At 41.1% G+C, this 25,066-nt stretch overlaps 1 protein-coding gene across 4 annotated transcripts in view; it reads left to right on the forward strand.

Moving 5' to 3' along the window:
• EPB41L4A (erythrocyte membrane protein band 4.1 like 4A) overlaps nucleotides 1-25,066 on the forward strand; it is a 140,048-nt gene that overhangs the window by 99,823 nt on the left and 15,159 nt on the right. The window contains exons 13-17 of one of the 4 annotated variants that reach the window (XM_030005358.2): nucleotides 5,677-5,758; nucleotides 9,929-10,012; nucleotides 12,564-12,677; nucleotides 14,485-14,532; nucleotides 18,637-18,714. In XM_030005358.2, the coding sequence (XP_029861218.1) occupies nucleotides 5,677-5,758; nucleotides 9,929-10,012; nucleotides 12,564-12,677; nucleotides 14,485-14,532; nucleotides 18,637-18,714 (406 nt within the window). The remainder of the gene's footprint in view (nucleotides 1-5,676; nucleotides 5,759-9,928; nucleotides 10,013-12,563; nucleotides 12,678-14,484; nucleotides 14,533-18,636; nucleotides 18,715-25,066) is intronic. The other 3 variants (XM_030005360.2, XM_030005359.2, XM_030005362.2) reach the window with 3 other exon arrangements.

Below are 25,066 nucleotides of genomic sequence, written 5' to 3' on the forward strand. Positions count from 1 at the left end.
GCTTTCTTGTATAAAAGCCACTGCAGTTGACTGATTCCCCTGATAGGGTAGACAAGTTTAGACAGTTTGGCTTTAGCATGGCAGATTATTTTCCCAGAATCCAGATCATGGTGGTTTAAAATGCAGTAACCTCCCTTTTGTCACTTGCTTAATATGTTTCATATCTCAGTTGTTCTAGGGTAAGTGGAAAAATCAGACCAGAAAACTTCAGTGGCTATGCAATCAATGTTTTTATATTAGTGCATTATTATTTTTTTTGGTGTATGTTTAGGTTGGTGTTCAAGTCGGTGTTTCGTTGGAAAAGGGTTTTTTGTTTTGTTTTGTAAAGTCTTGCATATGAGATATGCATAGCTTGTTTCATTTGCTTATTCTCCCCGTTTCATTTCAACTGAGAGAGAATTACAGTTGCATTTTGTTCTGGTTGCAAGTCAGAAACTCAAACATGGAACAGGACCTCTCATTATTCTGTCTTACCCTCTTAGGGCAAGACTGATAATGTTCACCTTTCGCAACAGTGCGTAGGGTGAAAGCGTTCGTTATTCTTTTGGCTGAATGCTGCACAAGAAAAGCTCCTTGGGAACATCCTATCTGGCCAAACATGGATGTGACCAGACCTGTTGCCGTGGGTCTGAGTTTATTCAGCAGGGGAAAACACATTGCTTAGGCTTTGTTGTTGTTTGGTAGCTGAGGACTTGATTTGTTCCTGCCTTGCAGACTGGGCAGTTGTATAAACTAGTGTAAAGTAAGTGCTGCCGTTCTGATTTAAAAGCCAGGTGGAGAATCGGGAGTGGGTATTAAAATTACAGTACTGTCTGTATTATAATAGTCCCTAAGCAATCACAGGCAGTCACAGTCCCTGCCCTTACTAACTTAACATAGTACCACAGACGCCTATCAGGACCCTGCTTTGCCAACCTCTGTCATGGTAGATAGAACTGTTGGTCTGGTGCATTCAAAGTCACGAATCTTTTCCCAGAAAATTGTGAGATTGGGTTTAAAAGTTAAATTTTAGAAAATGAATCTTAGGGTAATTTTATTTATTTACTTATTTATTTACTTTGAGCTTTACATTTTAAAGTTTATTTTAAATCCCAGGTGTTGTAAAAGGATGGATGTGACTGCTTCTGCATTTTGTGCATGTGGTGTTGGTACCGAAAAAGCTCGTCGAAGAAACTCTCTAAGACTCGATCTTGGAGTTTTAGAAAGCAGGCGTTCTTCATTAAAGCGCTGGGTGCATGGGGGATTGCTCCACCTATCGTGCACACCGTCAGGCCTAATTGTGCAGGTTAAGTACATGTTCTACGTACATATTCACTAGATTTCCGAGAAATGTTATACATATTCATTAGTTTTCTGGGAAACTATTAGCATACGCAAATGTCTTTTACGCAGACACATTGAAGGTCTCTGGTGGTCTTCAGGAGTCCTCTGGTGGTCTTCCATAGTCTTCCTCACTTGTCTGCTACTTGACCCTTCTCGGATGATTCTGCGCAGTGTGATCTTCTGCATGTTTGATACATCTTATCCTAAAGAACGCTCATTAGTGCTTCTATTATCTATGCTTACATTTTAACGTAACTCACATGGATACTTCTAAACTCGGTTAACCTGAAAGGGCTAAAGTCCTTATCTTCTTCAGTGGGGGCTCGTCCGGCATGGCCCAGAAACTGCAAGGCCGTCCAAAAGCAATTTCTCACACATTTTGCAACATACAGAACCCCCCATCCACCACTGATCGGCAAACAATTGGGCAAAGAAACAGGAACGCCATTGTACTCAGAAAAACATCCTGCATCAGTGTGAGATGCATAAACCCTTGAGGCTACAGGTTTGGAAACTAGTTTGGAAAATAAACATTATCAGAGAGTAGGCTATGCTAGTGTGGACGTATGGAAGTCCATTCATTTTTACAGGCTCTTAGTAACACACAGTGCAAAGCATGAGCTCATACTGCATGTTTTCCTTTTGATCACACTATCTTCTGCTCTCATTAATAGATTTAAATACAAACAATACTGCCCAATAACATCAGTAAAATGGCCTTAGTTGATAAGAAACAGGCATGACAAGCTAATTAGCTTGCCAGGCTCCTGAGGTTTTGGACATTTGAGTTTTTAAAAATGTAATAGCCTATTTAAATTGAATGCACAAATCAGCATCAAGATGGCTCTAAAAGAATCTAAGTGTGTGCATTCACCTTACTGGAAAAGTTCAGTGCAGTGAATGCTGATAGTAACTTATCTGAAAAAGGTAAACAACCAGGAAAACCTGCTACAAGTGAGATGTTCAAGATTTCCAGCTATCTAAGGTATTTTTGAGAGGCCTATTACCTTGGCATGCAAGAAACAGTGGTATAGATAAGTTATGCAATGTGTTTAGTGTTTGGACGGTTTTTCTGGAGTCTATTCTTTTATATTAGGGATACTGTATTGTACAGAGGTGTATGTTGGTAGAACAGTACTGTAGTTAGTAAAAGATAACATGAGGTGGAATGTACTTAAAGACAATTATTACAGTTTCTGTAAACGTGGATAGAAAAATCCCAATTAATTATTTGTAGAAAAGAATGGTACAGCAAGAGCTTTTTTCTTTCAAAAAGCAAAGCAAAGGTCCTCATTGTGGGCAGCAGTGGAGTCAAACATGGCTAATATGAGGTCTTGTCTCAGTAGAAACGTATTTTGTATTTCTGGATAGATTCTGCCTGCGTGTGACGGTCATTGGTATGTTGTCTTTTCTTTGGTGTTTCCTCAACTAAGTACTTGTTAAAATATTAGAGTGGTAACCAGGGAACTCAACAATGAGAAGAAGCCGCTTCTTTTTTAAGGATTTACTTGTACTGGCTGCTCCAAAAGCTGAGGTGCAGCCTTCGTGCAGGATGCTGAAGGAGTTGCAAAGGCATCACAGACTTTCTGCACTCGGGTGGACTGACTCTGCATCTCATAACCCCCCATTGCCTGACGCCCAGAGAGGACTGTGTGTCAGCAGAACGGTAAGGCTATTGCCAAACATAGCAAAGGATCAGTTCTGGAGGTAGCTATTACTTCTGTAGCACTTGACCCTTGGCTCTTTTTCTGGCAGTTGTTTCATTGCTGTGACATGTTTTGGAGCATGAGTTCTTACTGCTTCATCAAGTTATGAGCACTCTGAGGGGCTTAATTGGAAGCTACCTCACTCACACAGTAATATGTGAAGTACTGCAATTATTTCCTTTGTCATAAAAAGTCGTATCTTTGCCGATTTCAGTACTTCTGTGGGCCAAGTTACTATAGTGGGTTATTTTATCTTAAGTATTTGATGGCCTAGGAAAGTCAAGCTAAATGTATGTGCGTGCAAAAAAATATGGTCCGAAACCCTGAGATATCCTTGTAGTTCAACACTTTGACCTACTCCATTTTCATTTCACTACCAGTACCTTCCTTAAAGGTGGGAAATTTCCACTTCCTGTTCTTAGTGCTGTCATCTCTGTTTATTTGTGATTTTTGACTGTAGGCATCCTTCTCTCTTTAGAGGTCAGAGGAAGAATTTTTGTAGCAGTCTTTTATGGCCTTAATGAAGATTGGTGATTCTTTTTCTGATCATTTTCTCATCCACATTAATTCAATAAACTTTTTTGTTCAGTAATTCTGTCTTTTTACAAAGCAGGTCATAGTGGCAGTGTAGCTATTGCTTCATTCTTGAAAACAGAAAATAACTTTATGGGCAGATGTGCAGTGCTTCAGAGAGTCTGGAGGGTTGGTTGTCTCGATTGTATAAAATAGAGGACTCGTTCAGAATGCTAAAACTTTCCTTTCTGTCTGTGAATCTGTGCTCATTCTGCATTTCCTTCTTCAGAATATTCCAAATTCTTCCTAGTGCTTATGCTTGCATAAACAACAAAAAGTGCCTTGAAGGAGCAAATACGGTACAAGACAGGACCCAGGCTGCTACCCTCCCTTGCCAGACATTAGTCTGAAATGGGCTAGGGAAAGGAGTAAACTACATCATTAGAAGTGGCAAGGTCAAACATGTAAAGGGCTTGGCTGAATTCCTTAAACAAAGGGACTAATGCTGCTTGAGTCCCTCTGCAGTGTATGAGGCATCTGCAGAAAACAAGCAGATTTAACCTGTATAAGAAGAAATTGATGGCCAGACAAAATGCCTTAGGATATCTCAAGTATTTGTGTTGAAGTAGAGGAGAGTCCAGAGACTTTGTATGTCAAAGGGGTGGTATAGAAAGTTGACGGAGATTGTGGAGAATTCTTCCTCTGTGATTGTGGAGAAGGCTTATAATGCAAAATCTTGCCATGGCTTAATATAAGACATTATATTTTAGTTTTAGCCAAACAAAAAGGCTTTGAGTTTGTACCACTATATTAATAACGCTGTGATGCTGTTGCTTGTGCCCAGAGGGCATAGTATTTCCTTGTTAGCAGTCTTACAGGGTTCAGTCAGTCTGTTTCATTATCTTCAATGAACATGCTCAGAATTCTGTCCAGAGCTGATGTACATCATCAGTGACGTTGCTTTGTTGTTTTACTTAACATCTGTTTCTGGAAGTGGTAACAGTTTTGTAAGAAATGTCTGAAATTGCCAGTTAGATGGAAAAAGAATGTGTGAACTGAAGAAGAATTACAGATTAATACTAATAGTACAGCATGGAAACTAAAATCATAGCACCAGTAGGAACAAACCTGTCTTGATGATTAATATATTACTACATACCAAGCTGAACAGAACAGTTCTTTTTTTGTTCATGATACTGAGCTGTATACATCTGCAGAGCATAATCTTATCACTCCATTTTGACATTAACCCAGTATGAAATATCCAGATTTCCTTGGCCCTCAGTGCTCCTAAATCATAAACACACAAATCTGTTTCTTTGAAGCCTGTTACATGGGGACTCAAAAAGAGGGGAAAGTGCATGTTCCTCCTGATTCATCAGGTTCCCTTTCATGGCTCAGCTGGGGACTTAAGTGCCAACAGTTTGAAAAGTGCAAGATCAAAATGGAAAGAGTATTTGGCACAAAATTGGAAACTAGGCAGATAACTTTCAAATATTGGCCAAAAGTTGCTGACTCATTGAAGCTGATGCTTAGCTGTCTCTGTCAGAATATCTTTATTGTCTCTATTTACACTATTAGTTTTCTAATCCATTGATTTACAGTTATTATTTTCCTCGCCATAACTTAGGATTTATTAGTGTTGTGTTGCAGTGTGTTGCCACATCAATTTGAAATGGTTTCTTAGAACAAACATATTCATCTTGCTTTACTATCTAACCTAGTGACTGTTTTAGAGGCCATACTTACTGCATTGGAGATTCCCAAGCTTTTTCGTAGCCTGTATTCTCCTCACACCTTTCTTCTCATTGGTGACTGAGCAGGGAATTCCCTTCTGCTGCCAATTGCATAGTATCCCTTTGAGAACAAAAGCTTCAAACACCTCTGTCTCATGTGGAAGAGTAATGAAAGCCCCTCATGTTAAACTTTCTTGCGATGTGGTATAGCTAGAAATAAGGATAAGATACAAAAGTGTGATCCTTATACACCCTTAACAAGTAGAACATGCACCAGATGTCTTGTATATCATTTTATGTCTCATGCTGCACTGTGTTCAGTGGGTGGTTATGCTGAATAGGTGTGCAAGCATATGTGCTACAGGACTGTTATATTTGTGGTTTGGTTTTTTTTTCAGGATCTAAGAACATGAGCCAGATTACAACAAATGGGGAGAATGAAGGAACTACCAAAATTATTGCACCTTCCCCTGTGAAAAGGTACGTGGACCAGTAGTTCCCTTCCAGATTTTAAGAGACTGTGTATTGCATTGGATAGAGGAACGCATTTAGTAATCATAGTAACAGTTTATCCTGCCCTTAAGTTCAGGACCGTCTGCTCTTCTGCTGACAAAGGTCAGAGAGTGTTGCCCAGTAATTCATTTTAACAAACCCTCATCTTCTGATGAACCTGGAACAGGGCTTTGGAAACCCATGAATCAGGACAAGTTAATGGGAAAGCAAACAGTCTCAGTTTTAAACACAAAAAAAGCAGATAATGACCCAAGAGGCACTGGTCAGGGTAGTCCGGTGAAGTCCTATGTGTCTGTCCCCTGGGAGCTGTGGGCTGGCTGGCAGGGCCCTCCGGGCACGGGTCTTTGCCTCTGCACAGGGCAAGCTCTGGTTGGGATGTGTGGGCAGGGAAGACCTGGGCATGGCCACTCTTCTAGTAGGGCTGTTCGTCTTGCAGTCCATTACCTGTTACACTGTTAAATCTGGAACAAAACCTATGAGTGTTTGTGCCTGATCCTTAGGAACAGTGAACTGCCAGGGCTCCTCTGGACTTGTGTGGTCTGCTGTGTTTGACTATCAGTGCTGAAGTACACATTTCTGGTTATTAGGCATATTTGAGAGAAGGAGGTGAGGCTCAGATTCAGAAGGGGGTTTGTATCCCCAGCCTTACTTTTAGGTGGAATTTGGGTGCCTGAATCAAAAAAGAGTGATCTGACAAAACAATGAGTCAAAAACTCAGCACCTAACTTTTTTGCTTAGTTGCGTGAATGTCTGTCTCTGCATGGCCAGTGACCCTGACAGGTTTTTTGAGCTGAGTAACTGCCTTATCCCTCCAGTGAAGCTGTGGGCTTCACATACTAGGTATCAGGGCTGACCTCGGAAGAAGGGTCTAAAACATTACTGCAAATACTTGGTGGACAGTGTTTCCTATTGCTTAATATTTAGAACAGTTGCCCCAAAAAAGAAGAGCTGAGTTTAACTGCTTCCTCAATTTGAGGGAAGTTGAATCCAATGTTCTAGCCCATGGGCTAAAAGAAAGTTTATGATTTTGCCACTCAGTCATGCTGAAGCTAGGTTATTGAACAGAAAACAATACAAAGGCATATAAATACCTGCAGGGAGGGTGCCAAGAGGACGGAGCCAGGCTCTTGTCAGTGGTGCCCAGTGACAGGACCAGAGGCAATGGGCACAGGCTGAAACGCAGGAGGTTCCCTCTGAACATCAGGAAACACGCTTTCACTGTGAGGGTGACCAAGCACTGGCACAGGTTGCCCAGGGAGGTGGTGGAGTCTCCATCCTCAAAAGCCGTATGGGAATGGTCCTGGGCACCCAGCTGTAGGTGGCCCTGCTTGAGCAGGGGGGTTGGACCAGATGACATCCAGAGGTCCCTCCTCGCCCCAACTATTCTGTCATTCTGTGACTTGTTAGGAGAGAGGAGAGTACAAAGCAAGAGGTACCCTTACTCCATAGTGCAGAGATGGTCATATGGGGAAGGGATAGGAGCCCTTCACTACAGCTTGTGCTCCACATGCTCTGTATAAATTTCTAGCAATGAACTGTTAAAAAGAAATACATAGGCAGGCTGTAGAGCAAGAACCAAAACAAGGGGCTCTCAACATGCCAGCTTCGAGGTTTCTGAGTTTAGTTTCTTATCTTCACAGGTTAAAAGCAATTCACAGGCAGATTCTCACTGAGTCATGGTTTTAAATAGTGTTAGTCACTTCCAGCAAAAAAGTGTTGGAAGTTGGTTTTCTTGCATGCTTTCTATTTAGAAATTGATTTGTTTTTCTCTGTCTCTCTCTCTGCACATGTAAAACACCTTTCAGGTCTGCCAGGCAGCACACATACTTTGTGAAGTGTTTACAGTTTGGTAGTTTACTTGATCCTATGTAATTCTTGCATTAATTGTCAGTCATGCTTGCAAAGCATCTTTCAGCAGCTCTTAGGAGCTGAGTTTTCGTAGTTCTAACATCTCATGTACTGTTGAGATACGTAGTTGGTCACTTCTGTGTAAGTGGTATAAATTCAAGGTAAACTATAAAACCCCCCAACAACAGTTAATCTCACATGAATTTCAGATACTTTGAACGATCTCAGTCCCTTTTGCAACTGCATTCCTGGAGATAATACTAGTATCTGAAGAGCTGCCGTGCTCTAGCTCTCTAGCTGTGAAGTGTGTGTTTGCTCTGAGTGAATAATGGCCTAGGAATCTAATGCAGTGAATTCACCTCCCAGGATAATTTTTCTCTCTCTTATTTAAGATTTGAGAACACTATTCACATTTCTTTTAAGACCAACTTCAGTCTGAGTATTGGTAGTTTATGCTGGGCGAAAACAATTGCTTTTTGCAATACAGGACTGAAACATATTTACCTGAGTTACTTGCTTAGTCTGTAGTAAGCACATATTTTTAAGCCTGGGAATAGATTGTATACACATGAGTCAGTAATGAATGGGTGCAGTATTAAGAAAATGATTCACCTGATAAAGTGTAATTTAATTTCTTTTCCTGCTGACTTACTGTAGCTTTGCATTTTGTTCACTATGTGAGACTTAAATGATTAACTCAGTGACCTGTAGTAACCAAAGGCTGAGGTTAAAAGTGGATTAGTGAGTTAAGTAGCCACAATTCCTTCATAAAGCCAAGTCTGTCACCTCCTGCTCTCGGCAAGGAACTCTGGCTTATGTCCTCCTCTCTGTAAGCATCTGTAAAGCTTTTCTTTTCTGCTTAAGTTACACTTTGGAAAGATATGTTGTGGGTTGCTGTCAGTAATACTTCTTGAAGAGCTTAGTGGAAATCAATATGGCTATGTAGTTCTGTATCAGGTGACCTGCTTGTTCATGTAGAAGGCGAGCTCTAGAGATGATGATGCAGGAAAAGCATGACTAGCCATTGGTGAGAAGATGGGTGCAAAAGCACGCATCAGCTGGAAGCCACCTTCCAGCACTTGGAGTTGCAGTGTGCAGGCTATCTAGGAGCATTAATAGGTTGGAAGTTGTAAAACCTGACACTGTGAGAATGGTAGGAATAAAGGAAGAATTGGAGCATCCTGCCGTTTTTCCCCTCATCTCCCGTGGGTACGATAGGAGACTGGTTACAAACACTTGACACATCTTTTAAGCCAGATGACTATCTTGACTGTCTTGGTACTTTACCTTGCAGCAGTCAGTGAAGACAGTTCTTTCACATTGTCAGATCTATGCTCAGTGTCTAGCAAAAAGAAAACATAAGGAGTTACTGGGGAAGGAATGAGAAGAATATGCTACTCTGTGAACCTGTAGTCTGTCGTGTTTTGAATAGTTATCACCACTGCCTTTGTTGCTCCCATCTTAAAGAAGATACTGTAGACCTGGAAAAATTGTAGAGAAATATGATAAGGATATTCAGAGGTATGTGATGACTCCTATACTGGGAGAGATTAAATAGTCTGTGATTCTTTCACTTGGAAAAGACATGAGACAGTTGTTAAAAATGTATTAAAAAAAAAACCTATGGGCTGGAGTTTGTGATTAGGGAACCATCATTCATAGGGCTTTTTTTCTTTCTCTAAGCACAGAACTAGTCAGGAACACAGGATGGAAGTTTTGAACCACGTGGAAGTTTTGAAATAAAATGAAATAATTGTTTGTGCCATAGTTAAATACTGGAGCACACTGCTAGTATTTATGCCAAAAATTCAAAAATGTTAAGGAGGTGTTTAAGTAAATCCATGGAAGAAAGTTCCATCAAGAGCTATGTAGAATAAAAAGCAGATAAAGCCTCTGGTTCAATAATCTGTTAACTGCAGGTTGTGGAAGACTGTGAGAGCATATTGTATATTTTCCCTATTGTTAGACTTATTGCCTAAGCATCTGTTCTTGTTTATTCTGAGACAAGATTGACCTTTTTTCTGACTCAGTGCTGCTGTAATTACGAGCTTGTAGAGCTGATTTTCAGGTCTTCCCCCCCACCCCCCTCAACCTCTCTTTCTAGGAGAGGTTCTTCAATGAAGCAGCTGCTTGCCCTCTTTCACATAGCAGGCAAATAGTTATATGCCCGTGTGGGTCTCTGTGATGACTGTATGCCTTTAAGATTAATTTTTAAGAGATCAGGGGGAGAAAACATGTGATCTGTACGCTATGGGTTTAAAAAATATATATATCTGTACTTTTATTTAGCTTTAAAAAGATGAAAAATGAAAACAATCCAGAAACCCAAAGAAGTAAAACAAGCGCACCATGGGAGGAAAATGGCCCACAGAGGTAAGGCGAGGCATGATGTCTTAGGTATTGTGCAATGGTAAATATCATGCCATGGCAATAGGTTGAATGATATTGATAGAACATATTAATGTATTAACAGGGCCACAATAAATCTGTATTGCATATAAGAGGATATGTCCTGTGATGGATAACTAATCAGTTAAAAATTAGGCAAGTAAGTGTAGGAGGAAGTGGTCAGTGGATGACAGTCACCAGTGGCTTTCTACAGAGATCTGTTGCTAGACCTCTGCTATTGAGTGTATTTGTCAAAGACCTGGAAAAGGGGTGATAAAGATTGATGGTGGGACAGAATTGTTTAGGATAGTGAAAGTTGTCTGTGAAGGGTGGCAGAAAGATCCCTAAAGTATGAGTGATGAGTCACTAGATGGTGGATGATGGCGAGTAAGTGTAAAGAGGGGCACACGGGGGGCAAAAAAATAACCCTAGATTTCTGAGTAAAATGAGGTGCTGTGGAGTTATGATGGATAACTTTGTGAAAACATCAACTATGTAGCAGTCAGAGAAACAATTAGCAATTATTAGGAAAGCAAGAGAATAGCATTATGCCATTACATAGATTTGTGGATCACATATTTGCTCCATGAATTGTGAGTGCAGTTCTGATGTCCTTATCCTAGCAAAAGAAAAAGGCTTCGAGAGGGGTAGCAAGGGTAATCAAAGGTGTGAATGGCTGTGCAGGAAATCTATACAAGGAGGAATGGCAAAGGCCAGGCAGGACTCTTCCTTCAGTCTGGAAAAGGGATAATTTCAGGGGGTGTGGTTTAGAAAATCATTAGTAGTTACAGAGAAAGGAGAAAGAGATCAGGATTGTATTTTTCCAGCATAAGAACTTGGAATCTTCAGATGAAGCTATTGGAGGTGGTTTAAAAGCTTTGAGAAAGGCAGTGAGTAAGTAGTAGCTTGCCGTGAGTAGGAGACCTGTGGTCCTCCTTTACAAGGGGTGCTGGAAGTTAGTGGATTCCTGGGAGAAGCTGGGTAAATCATGGAAGAGAAATCCCCAAGGGCTTATGAAGACAGAGGTATAGCAGCTGGCTCAGTAAGTCCCCTGGACTGGGAATAGCGGGGGACTGAGAGAGTACTGGGGAGCTGTCATGCGTATTCAACTTTTTGCTTCCTGTAGATGGTTGCTCACGGCCACTGTTGGAAACAGGCCACTGAACTAGACAGCACATTAAGTGTAATCCAGTACGGTCCTGCCTTTATGTGATGATTCAGACCTATACATGGTGTGTCTTTTGGGGAGCCATGATGATTTACCCTGTGTGCTCCTGTAAACAGCAAGAGTTTTCAGAGTAAGGACAAGGCAGTGTGCGAATATTCTTTTGCTAGGATAGATGTTTATTTGTGATTTTTAAAGAAGTGGTGTCAGCTTGTCACATTATGGCTCCAGTGTTAAAATTGCTGTAGGACAGCAGGAAGTTTAATCCCCCAGGAGACAAAAAATGGTAGAATTGAGTTTTTGCAAGTCCATCTGTTCTAAAGGACTGCACAGTTTTAGACACATAAGCAGGCTGTATGCTGCACAGAGGCTTTCACAGCTTATAATAATAATTCTCATTGAGATGAACTGTGGCAACTTTTCAGCTGTGCAGAGCAGTGCTGTAATCACCAGTCTGCATGAGCAGGTGGAGAAGAATGTGTCCAATTTGAAGGCCAGAGGGTTTTAGGAAAGCAGAAAGAAATACCTCAACTGGAATTAGGTGAGAATATCGTATTTTCCACATAGCTGTTGTGAAAAGGGCTAAGTAATGTTAGACAAAAATGTGTGCTTGAGTTTAGCATCCTTCCTCTAAAATGTTGTGGAACATCAGTAGACTGCCTTAAGAGTGATATGTACTCCATCGCAGGCTCTGTTACACTGTTGGAAGAGGTCCTTGCACTTCTGTAGGAAGGTATCACAAGATAATCCATACAGGCGTTTGATAATCTACATCTAACTCAGTAACAGCCTAACCCACTGGGTTGTGTCCAGGCTTAAGTACATAACCTGAAGCTTTAAATACCTCAGCACCATTGACAGGGGGTTGTGTGGGTGAACAGCGGAGAGCTGGAGCTAAAATTGTTCCAGTGTCCTAAGCCCTAGCTCTGTGATGAAGATGTGTGTCATGACAGGAGCACTGTTTTCATACTCACATCTGTGGAAAACATAAAGAATAGAGGTGCATTTGAATGCCTAGCTCTGGGTTGGATAACTCAGGGGTTATTCTGTGCTGGATAAAGCACAGAAATTTTATTATGTTAAAAGAATAGGTATATACTTGGTTCTACGTTTTGCAAGTTTAGAGCTCTTAGACTAAGAGGTCTCTCTCCTACATTTTCAAGGTTCAGTGTAAAATATTTATTGCTGGAAAGCAGTACTATCTGTATTTACATAGCACGCACACACACACGTACGTACATTTATAGCTGAATATGTATATAAGTGTGTGCATGTGAGCATTCTGATTTTTCTAAGCTGAATCTCAGTTAGCTGGCCTAACTCTCTTGGAAGTTTTAAAGCTGACTGTTTGCCATTCTTTTTTAACCCTAGTGGGCTGTATAATTCTGCCAGTGACCGCAATAAATCACCAAAGTTTCCTTACTCTCGGCGACGGAACCCATCAGGTGGCAGCGAGAATGAGTCTGGGCAGCCAGTCCGGAGGAGGTAAGAGCCCTGGGGTTTACTGTTAGCTTCTCACAGTAGAAAGCTTGAGGTCCTGCATGCTCTGTGTTCAGTAAAGGCTCTTGGAGACACAGCTGGGTCCTGGGAAAAGGGGTACTCTAGGGGTCAGTTGTTAGTCCAAAAAAATCCTGAGGAAGAATATCAGATCTGCTTTTGGAAAGGAAGCTTTGGTCAGGCTTTTTGCTTTTGTGCAGTTCCGAGTACTGGGAAAATGATGTTAAAAATAGGAGAAATTGCATTATTGGCACGTGCAAGATCCTTTCAGTTGCTGCAGCTATTTTTCCCTGGTAAAGGAAAGGATTGATGGATGTTGCTTGCTTGACAATAAGCTTCTAATACAGAGCAGTATTTTGTTTTAAATACATTGCTTTCCTTTAAGTGCAACAAAGATTAAATGAATGAGCCATAAAGCTGTCTTCAACAGTCCCATGTGTGAATTACTTTACATTGGAGGAGATGCCAGCAAAAATACAGCTATGAGATACTTAATGTTTTTTTTTAATGGGTATGTGCTGAATTGAGTAACTTAAGAGAAGTAAAATTAAATGGATGGAGATTCTGTGCTGTGTGTCCTGGAGTATGTCCAAAATGCAAATTACAGGGACAGTTCAGAAGTGATACAGTTTTGAGAGACAATGTGTTACCTGGAATGATTTGTTCTGCTGAGAAGCTGCTTTCATCATCTGTTCTGAAGTATAGACAAGCATAGCTACTGTGCCATATTCATTGCAGTCTTCTAGGACTGCCTTATGAGCCAGTACCTGGGAGTTACATCTTCTGACATCTCTGAAGTGACTACCTGTTTGGCTTTCAAAGCCAGGGTTTGCAAAGGGGTCTCTGACAACATAGGTAGATCTATGAGGAAACCTAGTTCGATGTGGAGCTTTTATACTTGTCAGGTTTTGGAGCTGCTCCAGACCTTTTATCTGCCATTAGCTGTCTAGAACAGGAGTGAAGAAACTCACCCATGGTGAATGCTTAGTGACCTCATGCCTGAGTTAAAGTAAATCAGTGTAGCTCTCTCTTAAGTCAATAGAGTTATGTTGATTTGCCCTGTTGGATAGAGCCCTTGTAAGTGTTAATAGCAGTGTTTTTCGTGAATGGGTTTTCTGATTCGTTGCTAGCTTAGTTGTCAGAAGGACTTGCTGGGCTTTGTAAAAACAAAGGAGTAGAGATGTGCAGTGCCAAACTGTCTTGTACCAAGAAAAGAACAGTGTTTGTGCACTATGCAGCAGGAAGTTTTTTAAGATGCTAAGTGTTTATCATCTGGGATTTGCATTTGGCTGATCTACTCAGTCGACAGGTGGTCATGCCAATAGCAAGTTTTCTCTTGGGCCACCACACCAACAGAATGTTCTTAAAGGTCTTAACTCTTATGTGAGACTGTGAAGACTGACAATAGTAGGTAGATTCTAACCTAATTATGTCTTCCTGAATCTTGGTAATAGCTGTGTTGTTTATGTACTCTTTACTGGAATTAAGAGGAAGACATCAGGCTTTGCTATGCTGGAAACAGCAGGAAACTCTGAAGGCCAGCACACTATGCTTAACCGTGCAAGTCAGGGGTTTGCAATGAGAACTTGAATGGGATCATGCCTTTACAACTTATTGTAGAAGTGTCCTAAAAAGTTTAAAATAAGCACATGCCCTTTTTTCTCTCCCTTAAATCATGCTGAAAAAAAAACCCTTTGTAAAGTTGTGGTTGTTTTTTTTTTTAAAGATGGGAGTTTTTGTGTATTTGTGTTAAGTGACCTGATAGTATTTCAGTAAAACTTCCTTAATGTCACAGGAAAAATCAAAACAGTGGCGAAGATTCAGATTTAAAGCAAAGGAGAAGGTAAATACATAATCTATAGCAGCCATGAAATGATAGTGAAGGTACTGATCATATTTTAGTTTACTGCATTTCCTCCCTTCCTTCCTTCTCCCCCATCTTTTTATATGTTTACAAGGCTTGTTGTGTCCGCCCATTTAATTTTTTCTTTCCTATCTTAATTTTGCTAAAATGCTCTGTAGCGTAACCTTGTCACAGCACAGATTCCTACAAGCTGCCTTGCACATTGTTACTACACCATGCTAGAAACAGTTCGTGGAACTTTACTAAAGGCTTGTCTGCAACTTGAAAGTCAGTTACAGAAGTTGTAGCTTTTCGATTTTGCATCTGCAGATTTTGTTTTGAGTTCTTCAGCCTCCCAGTCCATTTTTAATTAATCTTTTTGAAAGCAAGTGTACTATCGTTTGAGATTAATTGTCCTGCAGAAGGTAGGTGGAGAGGCATATGCAACTTCTTACGGTCTTCTCACTGTCTTGCACATTTTTTGCTGAATTTTTTCTTAAGCTTCTTATTTTTTTCCTGTGCAGTCTTGACATTTTGTTGTCACATTTCCAAATAAAATGCTGGTGTGAATTCCAGTGTGCCCTTCAACAACTTCAGTTTTTGACAGATTTTTGCATCTGGGGTTCTCTAGTGCCACATCTGCCTGCCATGACTCTGTGTTGTGCTTCTCCTTGCTCTTGTGCTCCTGCCCTGGCTGCTGGAAAAAGGAGATGGTGAGTGCAGTGCATTTTGGTGTCAGAGTCTCTTGAAGCTTGGGAAGGAGAGGAGGCACTCCCAGGATCTGACTCACTGCTGCAGCACGGGAAAGGAGCTCTGGCAGAGATACAAACATCTCAGGGACAATCACAGGAAGTCAGGGAAAGTGCTCGCATACTTTGCACCTATTATGAGATAACATTATTTTTTTGAAGGATATTACCATTACAAGCCGCCAGTGATAATCCTGTGGTAGAAGTCCAGCACATAAAACTGAAAGGATTTAGTTAGGCATCTCACGTGGAAAACGCCAGTGCTCAGAAGGGACCTCTTCCCAAAGGCTGTGCCTGCTGTATTACATTGCAAATGTACAGGTTTGGTATTGTATATTGGAATAGACCTTCTCTACTTCCTCACAATTTGGCTACTCTCCCCTCAGTTTAATCAGAAAAGAGCTGCACCAGAATATGAGCCTTCTCTGTCAACTGTTTCTCTGAAATACCAAATCCTGTAACCCACCCCATGCCCCAAGCCCCCTCCTGGACTGTATTTGTTCTGTGTCTCCTGCCAAACTGACTATGCCTTCTTTCTTGCTCCTTGTGTCAGACCATATAGATGTACCACCTGCAAAATAACAAATATATTGCATGACCAAGAAAACATGAGAAAAAAGGATGAAGGGTGCTTTGTAATTGTCAGAGATCAGGATGATCTCATGCGTTCTTGTACCTGACTTAGGAAACTACCTTTGTTTCCATTTTTGGTATTTTATTCAGTTCAGTAAAAGCTGATGTTTAATATTCAGTGAAAGACAATATTCTGACAGCCAGCATGAGCAGCTGCCACTCAGCTGACAGCTCAGCAGCCCTTCTGTCTCACCACAAGTGCTTTCCTGACAGGGAACACAAGGTAATTTGATGTGCAGTATCCAAAAGGTGGATCAGATTTCCATTCCTGAAAAGCTAGAGAAATACTTATCTTGAATTTGAGCAAATAGGATGTTTTATTTTGCACTTCTTCTGCCATGGTGTGATTTTTGCTGCCTTGATACCTTATGGGATAAATTGCTTAAATCAGAGTAAGAAAATACTTGGAAGTGCTGAGAAATGTAGAACAGAGTTGCTCCGATGACCTGCAAGTGTGAAAGAATGGTGTTGCTCAGATGACCTAGTAATGTTGAGATTCAAGTTTTGTGGAATATTTATTAAATGTCTGATAAGATTTGGGGGGAAAAAAGGTACACTTTTGGGCATGTAAGGTCTGCTGCAGTTTTAGGCCATTTATTGCTCTGAACTTTCCGAATGTGCTTGAGCCAATCTTTTGGACACTGTCTTTTAACCTTCCTTCAGGGTTACATTTTTCTGTAGTAACATACATCTTTCTTATCCCCACTTTCAGCTTCACTCAGAACTGAGTATTTTTACCTGGGAAACTGGCTATCCTGAGTCTCTCAGTGGCTTTAAATTATGAGCCATAAAATTTGGGGATGGGGAGACGTTTCTGCTTCTCCTCTGGGGAAATCTAACTTTTTCAAGCCTATTTGCTTTAGACAAGCTGGGTTGAACTGATTTTCCTAGGCTTTAGTTGTCCTATTATTCTAAAACATTTCTGTTTGAATGGGAGCTATTTGAATTAATGATTTCTGAGTTTAGGAGAGGGGGGAGACCAGACTCCATAGACTGAGGCATTTAATGACACAGCAATTTAATAAAATTGAACCATAATTCACTGGTATTATGGGCAAACTCATGAGACTCTCAGCTGTGTCAGAAGGACATCTATAACAGTGTCCTAGTTTCAGAGACAGAGGGTAGAGTGATGTGTCCCTGACCAGATGGGACACTCAGGAAAGGTCCATGCCACAGGTAGTTCACTAGGAAGTCTCTCTCATCTTCTCATCCTGTTTGGGCTCTTCTTCCTAAACTGTTAGGACATGCAGTGAGCAGGTACTTGTCAATAGCCTCCAACCTTGTCATGAATTGCTTCCCCTTACCTGTTATCTACACCTAATAAACTGCCTTCACTCCTCAGCTTGGCTGAGGTTTAGTTTAACAAGTCTGTTCTCTTATGAAAATGGCTTATCAAAGAGCAAAAGAAAAGCCAGGAGGCACAAGAAAGTATGTGTCTCTGTCAGCAGCATCAGGAGTTATCCCCTTGCATCTCCTGTTTCATGCCCAGAGACCTCAGAAGAAAATGTCTGTTTTCCATTGCAGCAAAACCATCACTGATTCTAACTCCTGATATCCTGAATCCTTCTAGGCCAGCTCAGGTTAATATTGCTCCACTTTCCCCATTAATCAGCTGGGCCATCAGTGTCACAGAGAAACATGTCTTTCTTTGGAGGCATTCAGAGACCATCATCACACTAAAGAATGGTCCAAACCAGGTTTTGGTGAGAGTGCCATTTTTTAGGACCTAGCCCAGCAGTACTGTAACAGAGTCCTGGTTTCTAGGAGCAGAGCCCTGACAGCTGGTCTGTCTGCTTCAAAATGTTGATCAGTGGCAATCAAGGATTTAAGGGTCTCAGATAGTAGTGGCCAAGTACTTCTCTCTACTGAGAGGACTTTGCCTGTAGGTAGGCAGATGCCCATTTTATTTCTGAAGTTCAGCATCAGCCTGTTCCACCAGTCTTTTTCAGTAATAAATAATCAGAGCCATAAATGTCACCTTACCATTTGAACCTTTGCAGTCAGAGGTGATACAGAAGTAACAGCTTTATTTCTTTTTCCTCATGTGATGCACCATCTTTGTAGCTGTGCATCGGATCGTCCCAAAGCTGTGCTGATACACACACCTGCCAATGTGTGCGCTTCAGCCTTTCTGTATTTATAAAGATCAGCAGAATCATAATGTTCAGTGGTGTTTCTTCCATACTGCCTGACACTTGAAAAATGATACGAACTTACTAGAAGCCAGATGGAAGTTAAGGTGAATAGAAGAAGACAGATCTGATGAGCATTTTGTTTTGCCTGCAAAACCAGAATTACTGTATGGTTTCTGTTGGGTGTCCCACAATATGCAAGAAGAAGAGAGCCAGAACGCATGCAGTTTTAAGATAAAACATTTCACACCTGAAATAAACATTTCACTGTGGCATATACACAAAGAATGCTGAGAGATAAAATAAAATAAAACAAACAAACAAAAATGCAGTGCAATGATTCAAAAGGAAAATAGCACTCACCTGACATTGCACCCTGGGTGCACTACTTTCGACGCAGTTACTCCTAATCAATCAATGAGAAAAAGATAATACGACTTTCAGATGTAGACAACCTCTCTAGAGTCTTTTAATTCTGATTTTCCTAGGAATGTCTTTCTAGTGTTGTTCATTCCTTGTTTAGTACATCAGTACCTTTGATGTCAGTACATAAATTCATCTTGAGATGTTGCTTTTCTCCTCTCCAGATCACGTTCTCGCTGTAACACCAGCAGTGGCAGTGAATCAGAAAATTCCAACAGAGAGCATCGGAAGAAGAGAAACAGGTGACCATTATATATTTCAGACATAGAGACATGAACACAAACAAATGGAGATGGACAGAGATAGGCTTAGTAAGAAGGAGTCTAACATGTTTTAAATTTATGCAGTCCTCCTGAGGCAGCTTAAGGTCCTTTTTTTAATATAAAGAGAGATAATTGCCAAAACACATATACATTGTAGGTGTATGCAATGAATGCATACCCTCCTGTTGCTTGTGAAGAATTCATTAATGAACTGCAAAAACAAATATGGGGCACATTTACAGAAGACTTGCAATATTAATGCAAATAAAGTGAATAATGGTGATGACAAGATATTCACAGCATATACTTCAATATCTCAAAAATTTCAAGTGTAGAATTTTAGCAGAAAATAAGGTTTTGAGGAGAATAGAAAAAATATTTTAATGGATCTGAAACTCCATGTTGTTTTTAAATGCATGCATTTAATTGTATAAATATTTTTATTTTCCAAAATGTAAACTGTGGTCCTAAACCCAAAATGTGTACAGCATCAGCTTTTAATAGGACAACAGTAGTTAATATCAAGTGATGCTAATAAGTTTTGGTTTTCATATTCTATTTTTCTTGTTGCTGATATGAAAAAGTTAGTATAACAACTGATTTATTGAAGCAAAAACTGTCCTTTAAAGCTGCAACTTTTATGTTGCACTTGAGATACAGCATTTGAGACTTATTTATGAAAATGTATTTTTAAAAAGCGCATAGAATTTCTTTATATTGAATGAACAGAGCCTAAGAGAAATGTCACTGGACAAAAGAGGAATTGTTTAAGGCAAATTTTCTAAGAAGCTGTCTGCACAACCTGCCATAGTTTCTTGTTGTATCGCATGCAGTACTATGAGTGATAAATGATTTTCAGATATTTGGAAGCTGTTAGAAATAATTATATGCTAGATAGTGCTGCAGAAGTATGCAGTATAATAATATTTTAAGCATGACTTGCAGTAGTTAGAGATGCTAAAAAATCATTGTGCCATTCACATGGGCTGGTACGAAGCATATCTGAGCCATGAGATTTCTTTGGAGTTTACTTAAATTAGAGCACAGTCTTGTGAGATACTCAGCTAACAATAACCTAGTGTGCATGGAAGATTTGTTTTCCAGGTGAGCTCTGAAGTTTGAATGAAATGCTGAGTATAGTTTCAGTGATCAGTAGGTAAATGGTATTTTGTGTCGCTTTCTCTTAGAACACTCTTGCCAGGTTTTTTCTCCTGTGAAGCGTCTTGTTCAGGGAGCTCCACAAGCAAGTGAAGGAAATTAGAGACTGACCACAAGAATGTTTTTAAGAGCTTCTTGCAATATAAAGATTGAATTGTAAGAAGGATTAAGTACAGCTTATCATTTTCTGAAGAATAAAAGGGCCTTTACCAACCCTTCCTCACCTCATGGAAAAGTGCTTAAAATTAAAAAGAAAAAAAAAATCAATTTGTGTGGATTGTTTTTATATTTTTCACATTTTCAGAAATGTAAGTTACATGAAAAATGTTAATGTTGCAGCATCTTTTACTCTTAGGTGGTCACCTGAAATCAGACCAGATAAAAATTCATTATCAGTGTTAAAGTAAACAAGTACTAAATAAGCTGGAGATCTGAGACTTGTTCCTTGTCATCAGGTGCAGGAAAACCACCACTTATAATGAATTTCTACATTTTGTTAGCAGCCACAGCAGGAATATAATAAGCTGAAAAGTCACAGGCACTGAATAGCTTTCCTGTTAGCAGAGGTGAGCCAGCCCTAACAGGGTTAAATAGGACAATATATAATGAGGCTTGCAACTGCCGTTACTCAAGTTTTACCTGTTGCATAGATTAATACTAACTTATTTCTCAGTACAATAATCAGGTCCCTGGCACAAGCAGACACAAAGTTGTATTGTTTTATTGGAAGAAAATGACAGAGTACTCAACATAACCCAAAAGAATCTGCTTCTGATCATAGAAGAGTAGAATATATTGTTCACGTGAGATCACTCTGAACTATTTATCAGATGAAGACAAATTATCAAAGAAAAACGGAAATGCAGGTAGAGAACTTCTGAAGGTACAACACTGGAAAAAGATTAGGGAGAAACTTTACTGGATCTCCATGAGTTTTTGAGGTTTCGCTCCATCATATGTGTGTTTTATCCTGGGCCGATGTTCATACAAAATTGCGGAAGAAACTATGTTGAGCACATTTCAATCATAGAAGAAACGTATTTGCTTTTTTTAATGCTGTGGCCAAAATTTATTTTGTGGATAAAAATACATTAAACTAGTAGACAGTGTGTAGTGGAGCATAGTTTTCTACTTGACTACACTTAGAAGATCCATCTAATTAGAATCACAGAATGACTGAATGGTTGAGGTTGTCAGGGACCTCTGGATGTCATCTGGTCCAGCCCCCCTGCTCAAGCAGGGCCACCTACAGCTGGGTGCCCAGGACCATTCCCATATGGCTTTTGAGGATGGAGACTCCACCACCTCCCTGGGCAACCTGTGCCAGTGCTTGGTCACCCTCACAGTGAAAGCGTGTTTCCTGATGTTCAGAGGGAACCTCCTGTGTTTCAGCCTGTGCCCATTGCCTCCGGTCCTGTCACTGGGCACCACTGACAAGAGCCTGGTTCTGTCCTCTTGGCACCCTCCCTGCAGGTATTTATATACATTGATGAGATCCATCCCGATCCTTGTCTTCTCCAGGCTGAACAGTCCCAGCTCTCTCAGCCTGTCCTCATAGTAGAGGTGCTCCAGTTGTTTCATCATCTTGCTGGCCCTTCATGGGATTCTCTCCAGTGTGTCCATGTCTCTCTTGTACTGGGGAGCCCAGCACTGGACACAGTACTCCAGGTGTGGCCTCACCAGCGCTGAGCAGAGGGGACAGATCATCACCCTTGACCTGCTGGCAGCACTTCTTTTAATAGCTCAGGATACAATTAGCCTTCTTTGCTGCAAGGACACATTGCTGGTGCACATTCAACTTGGTGTCCACCAGGACCCCCAGGTCCTGTTCTGCCAAGCTGCTTTCCAGCTGGGTGGCCCCCAGCATGTACTGGTGCCTGGGGTTGTTCCTCCCCAGGTGCAGGACTTTGCGCTTCCCCTTGTTGAACTGCTTGAGGTTCCTGTTGGCCCGTTTCTCCATCCTGTCCAGGTCCCTCTGGACAGCAGCAGGACCCTCTGGTGTATCAGCCCCTCCTCCCAGTTTGGTGTCATCTGCAGACTAGCTGAGGGTGCACTCTGCCCCATCATCCAGCTCACTAATGAAGCTGTTAAACAGGATTGGATCCAGTATTGACCCTTGGGGTACACCACTAGTTACCGGCCTCCCGCCAGACTTTGTGCCACTGATCACCATCCTCTGAGTCTGGCTGTTCAGCCAGTTTTCAATGCACCTGACTGTTCATCCAGCCCATACTTCAAGAGCTTCTCTATGAGGATCTTGTGGGGAGACATCATTGAAAGGCTTCCTGAAGTCCAGGTAGACAATATTCACTGATCTCCCCTCATCTACCAATCCAGTCATTTTGTTGTAGAAGTTTCTCAGGTTGGTAAAGCATGACTTCCCCTTGGTGAATTCATGCTGACTACTCCTGGTAACTTTCTTGCCCTTCATGTGCCTGGAAATGGTTTCCAGGATTAGCAGCTCCATCACTTTTCTGGAGATCGAGGTGAGACTGACCAACCTGTAGTTCCCCGGGTGCTCCTTCTTGCCCTTCTTGAAGACATGAGTGACATTTGCTTTCCTCTAGTCTTTGGGCACTTCTGCCAATCACCATGATCATTCAGAGATCATTGAGAGAGGCTTTGGAATTACATCAACCACCTCTCTCTGCACCTGTGGGCCCATGGACTTCTGTATGCCCAGTTTGCTTAAGTCTTCCCTGGCCTGATCGTTTTCCATGAAGGTTATGTCTTCCCTGCTCCAGCCTTCCCTCCTGGTCTGTAGAGCCTGGGATTCCTGAAGGCTGGTCTTGCTAGTAAAGACTGAGGTGAAGAAGACATTCAGTACCTCAGCCTTTTCCATGTCCTGTGTCACCAGGTCCCCTGCCTTGTTCAGCAGTGGGGCTATCCTTCCTTTTGTCACCTGTCTACTTACAGAAGCCCTTCTTGTTGCCTTTGACATTCCTGGTCAGATTCAATTCCGTTTGAGCTTTGGCTTTTTTAACCTCATTCCTGCATGCTTGGGCAATGTCTCTGTATTCCTCCCACATTACCTGCCCTTGCTTCCCCCTTCTGCATGCTTCCTTTATGAACAGGAGCTCCTTGTTCGTCCATACACTCCTGGCATTTTTGCCTGACTTCCTACTCACTGGGATGGACTTCTCTTGACCTTGGATGAGGTGATCCTTGAATATTAACTGGCTTTCTTGGTCACCTTTTCCCTCCAGGGCCTTATCCCATGGGACTTTCCTAAGGAGATCTTTGAAGAGGCCAGAGTCTGCTCTCCTGAAGTCCGGGGTTGTGATCTTGTTTTTTGACCTCCTCTCTCCTCTCAGGGTCCTGAATTCCACCATCTCATGGTCACTGCAGCCAAGGCTGCCTTTGACCTTCACATCCCCAACAAGCCCCTCATTGTTGTTCATTGTACCTAAGTGATAACTTTACACTCAGATATTTTGAATGAGGTTTCAAGAATCAAGTGTTCAGCGTTGCTTGTCTTAAGAGCATTTATCATGGCATAAACGTAGCTTGCTATCATATCACGTGAAATGGGGGAAAAAGATCTCTAAGTCAGCAGATGAGTGATGATGTCTTATGACTTTCCATTTTACCATCAAGCCTTCCAGCAAACAATGCCTACTTTGTCAGTATGATAGCTATTAATCTCAACTGGATTTATTTTACATGCCAGGAACAAGGATTTTTTTTCTAAAAGGCATAAATCAACTTGTTCCCTTGTGGGAGCAAAAAGTGAAAAGAATGAAAGGAAAGTTGTAACGGACTTGGAGTACAAGGGCAAGGGCAACACTTTTTTGTCAGAAATATCTTTAAATAGACATTTAGGTTTTGAGTTAAATTTCTTTCCACTTTTTATTGTTGTTGTTGTCATCTCGGTTGCCAAAGAGCTAAAGATTTTGCCCCCACATTGTTATGATTTGATCATTGCATCTAAATAACATATTTTATGTAGAGATTGTGTTACCTTGGTCATCCTTTACATCGTTAAGTGTGAGCATAGTACCTTTCTTTGCAGCTGCAAAATGAATGTTTTATTTCTTCATATCTACATCTAGTAGAGTTCTGCTGTGGTATAACAGTACTTTGAGTGTGCTGACACTACTTGTTTTAATAGCTGCCATGCTACTTTATGTATTTAGATTTTTGGTATTTTGCTCAAATTAAAGAGATAAATAAGAGTGATGAACACTGTTGTATGTTACAACAAGTAGAAGAAAGGAGGCAGAGTAGAAATATGAAGTACTTGGGGATAAATGAATGCATTTCTAAGGACTGTGCTTGCCATGCAGCAGTAGATGCTAATCTACTAGATTGGTAGAATGGACCGCAGCAGAAATGATGTGTTTACTACCTTAATGAGAGGTCATTTGTGGTCAGTGTGCAAGTGTGGCTTGAAACACAGAGGTGTAGGATCTCATGTGCTCTGTGCTGCAGTAGAGACCTCATGCTCTGCTGCGTTGTGTGAGTTTCCTGAGAAGAGTGAGTAGCTCTTGGATATTTTATGGCAAGCATCTGAATGCCTCCTTCAGAGCACTGGTGTCTGCTTGACCTGTTAGGAGTTGTTATTTGGGAGAGAGATGGGGTGAGGTGCTGGCAAGCGGACAGACCCACCAACCACGGCAGCAGTCCTGGCCTGGCAGCCACGTCTTCGTTTTGTGCAAGTGACTGCTGTATATGGGAGGTGGTTGATTGTGTTTATACCATGTGGGATGATTGCTGTCCCTGCAAATTGGATTATTCAGGATGAAAATCACAATTCATTACTTGTTGCTGTGTGAGTTCTTCTACTAAATCCTTAGATAGAAGTTTATATTAATCCCTGTACTAGATTACAGGTTTAAAAAGACTTGCTTAGAAATCAAAACCTGATGTTGGGGTCTTCTTCAGCTGCTCAATACCATTTGGTACAGTTGTGGCCGTTTACAGTAGTTGGGGGTCCAGCTCAAAATTCATTACCCATATGAGAGAAGATCTGATTAAAGGAAAAGCAGCAGCTTGCGTAGCCAGTTTAGCCTGATACAATTCAAACCTCAAGAAGAAAGGTACATCTGTAGTGAAGAGCAACAGCAACAGCATGCTTTGCATTTCCTACCAGTCACGTCTCCAGTGTAATCCCTTTATCTCTGTTGGCTTGGTGGTTTGTTTTACCTGTCGGTCTTCCCGTTTTTTGTTCAGC

Source organism: Aquila chrysaetos, chromosome Z (assembly GCF_900496995.4).
Source record: "Aquila chrysaetos chrysaetos chromosome Z, bAquChr1.4, whole genome shotgun sequence".
NCBI classification, from domain to species: Eukaryota; Metazoa; Chordata; class Aves; order Accipitriformes; family Accipitridae; genus Aquila; species Aquila chrysaetos.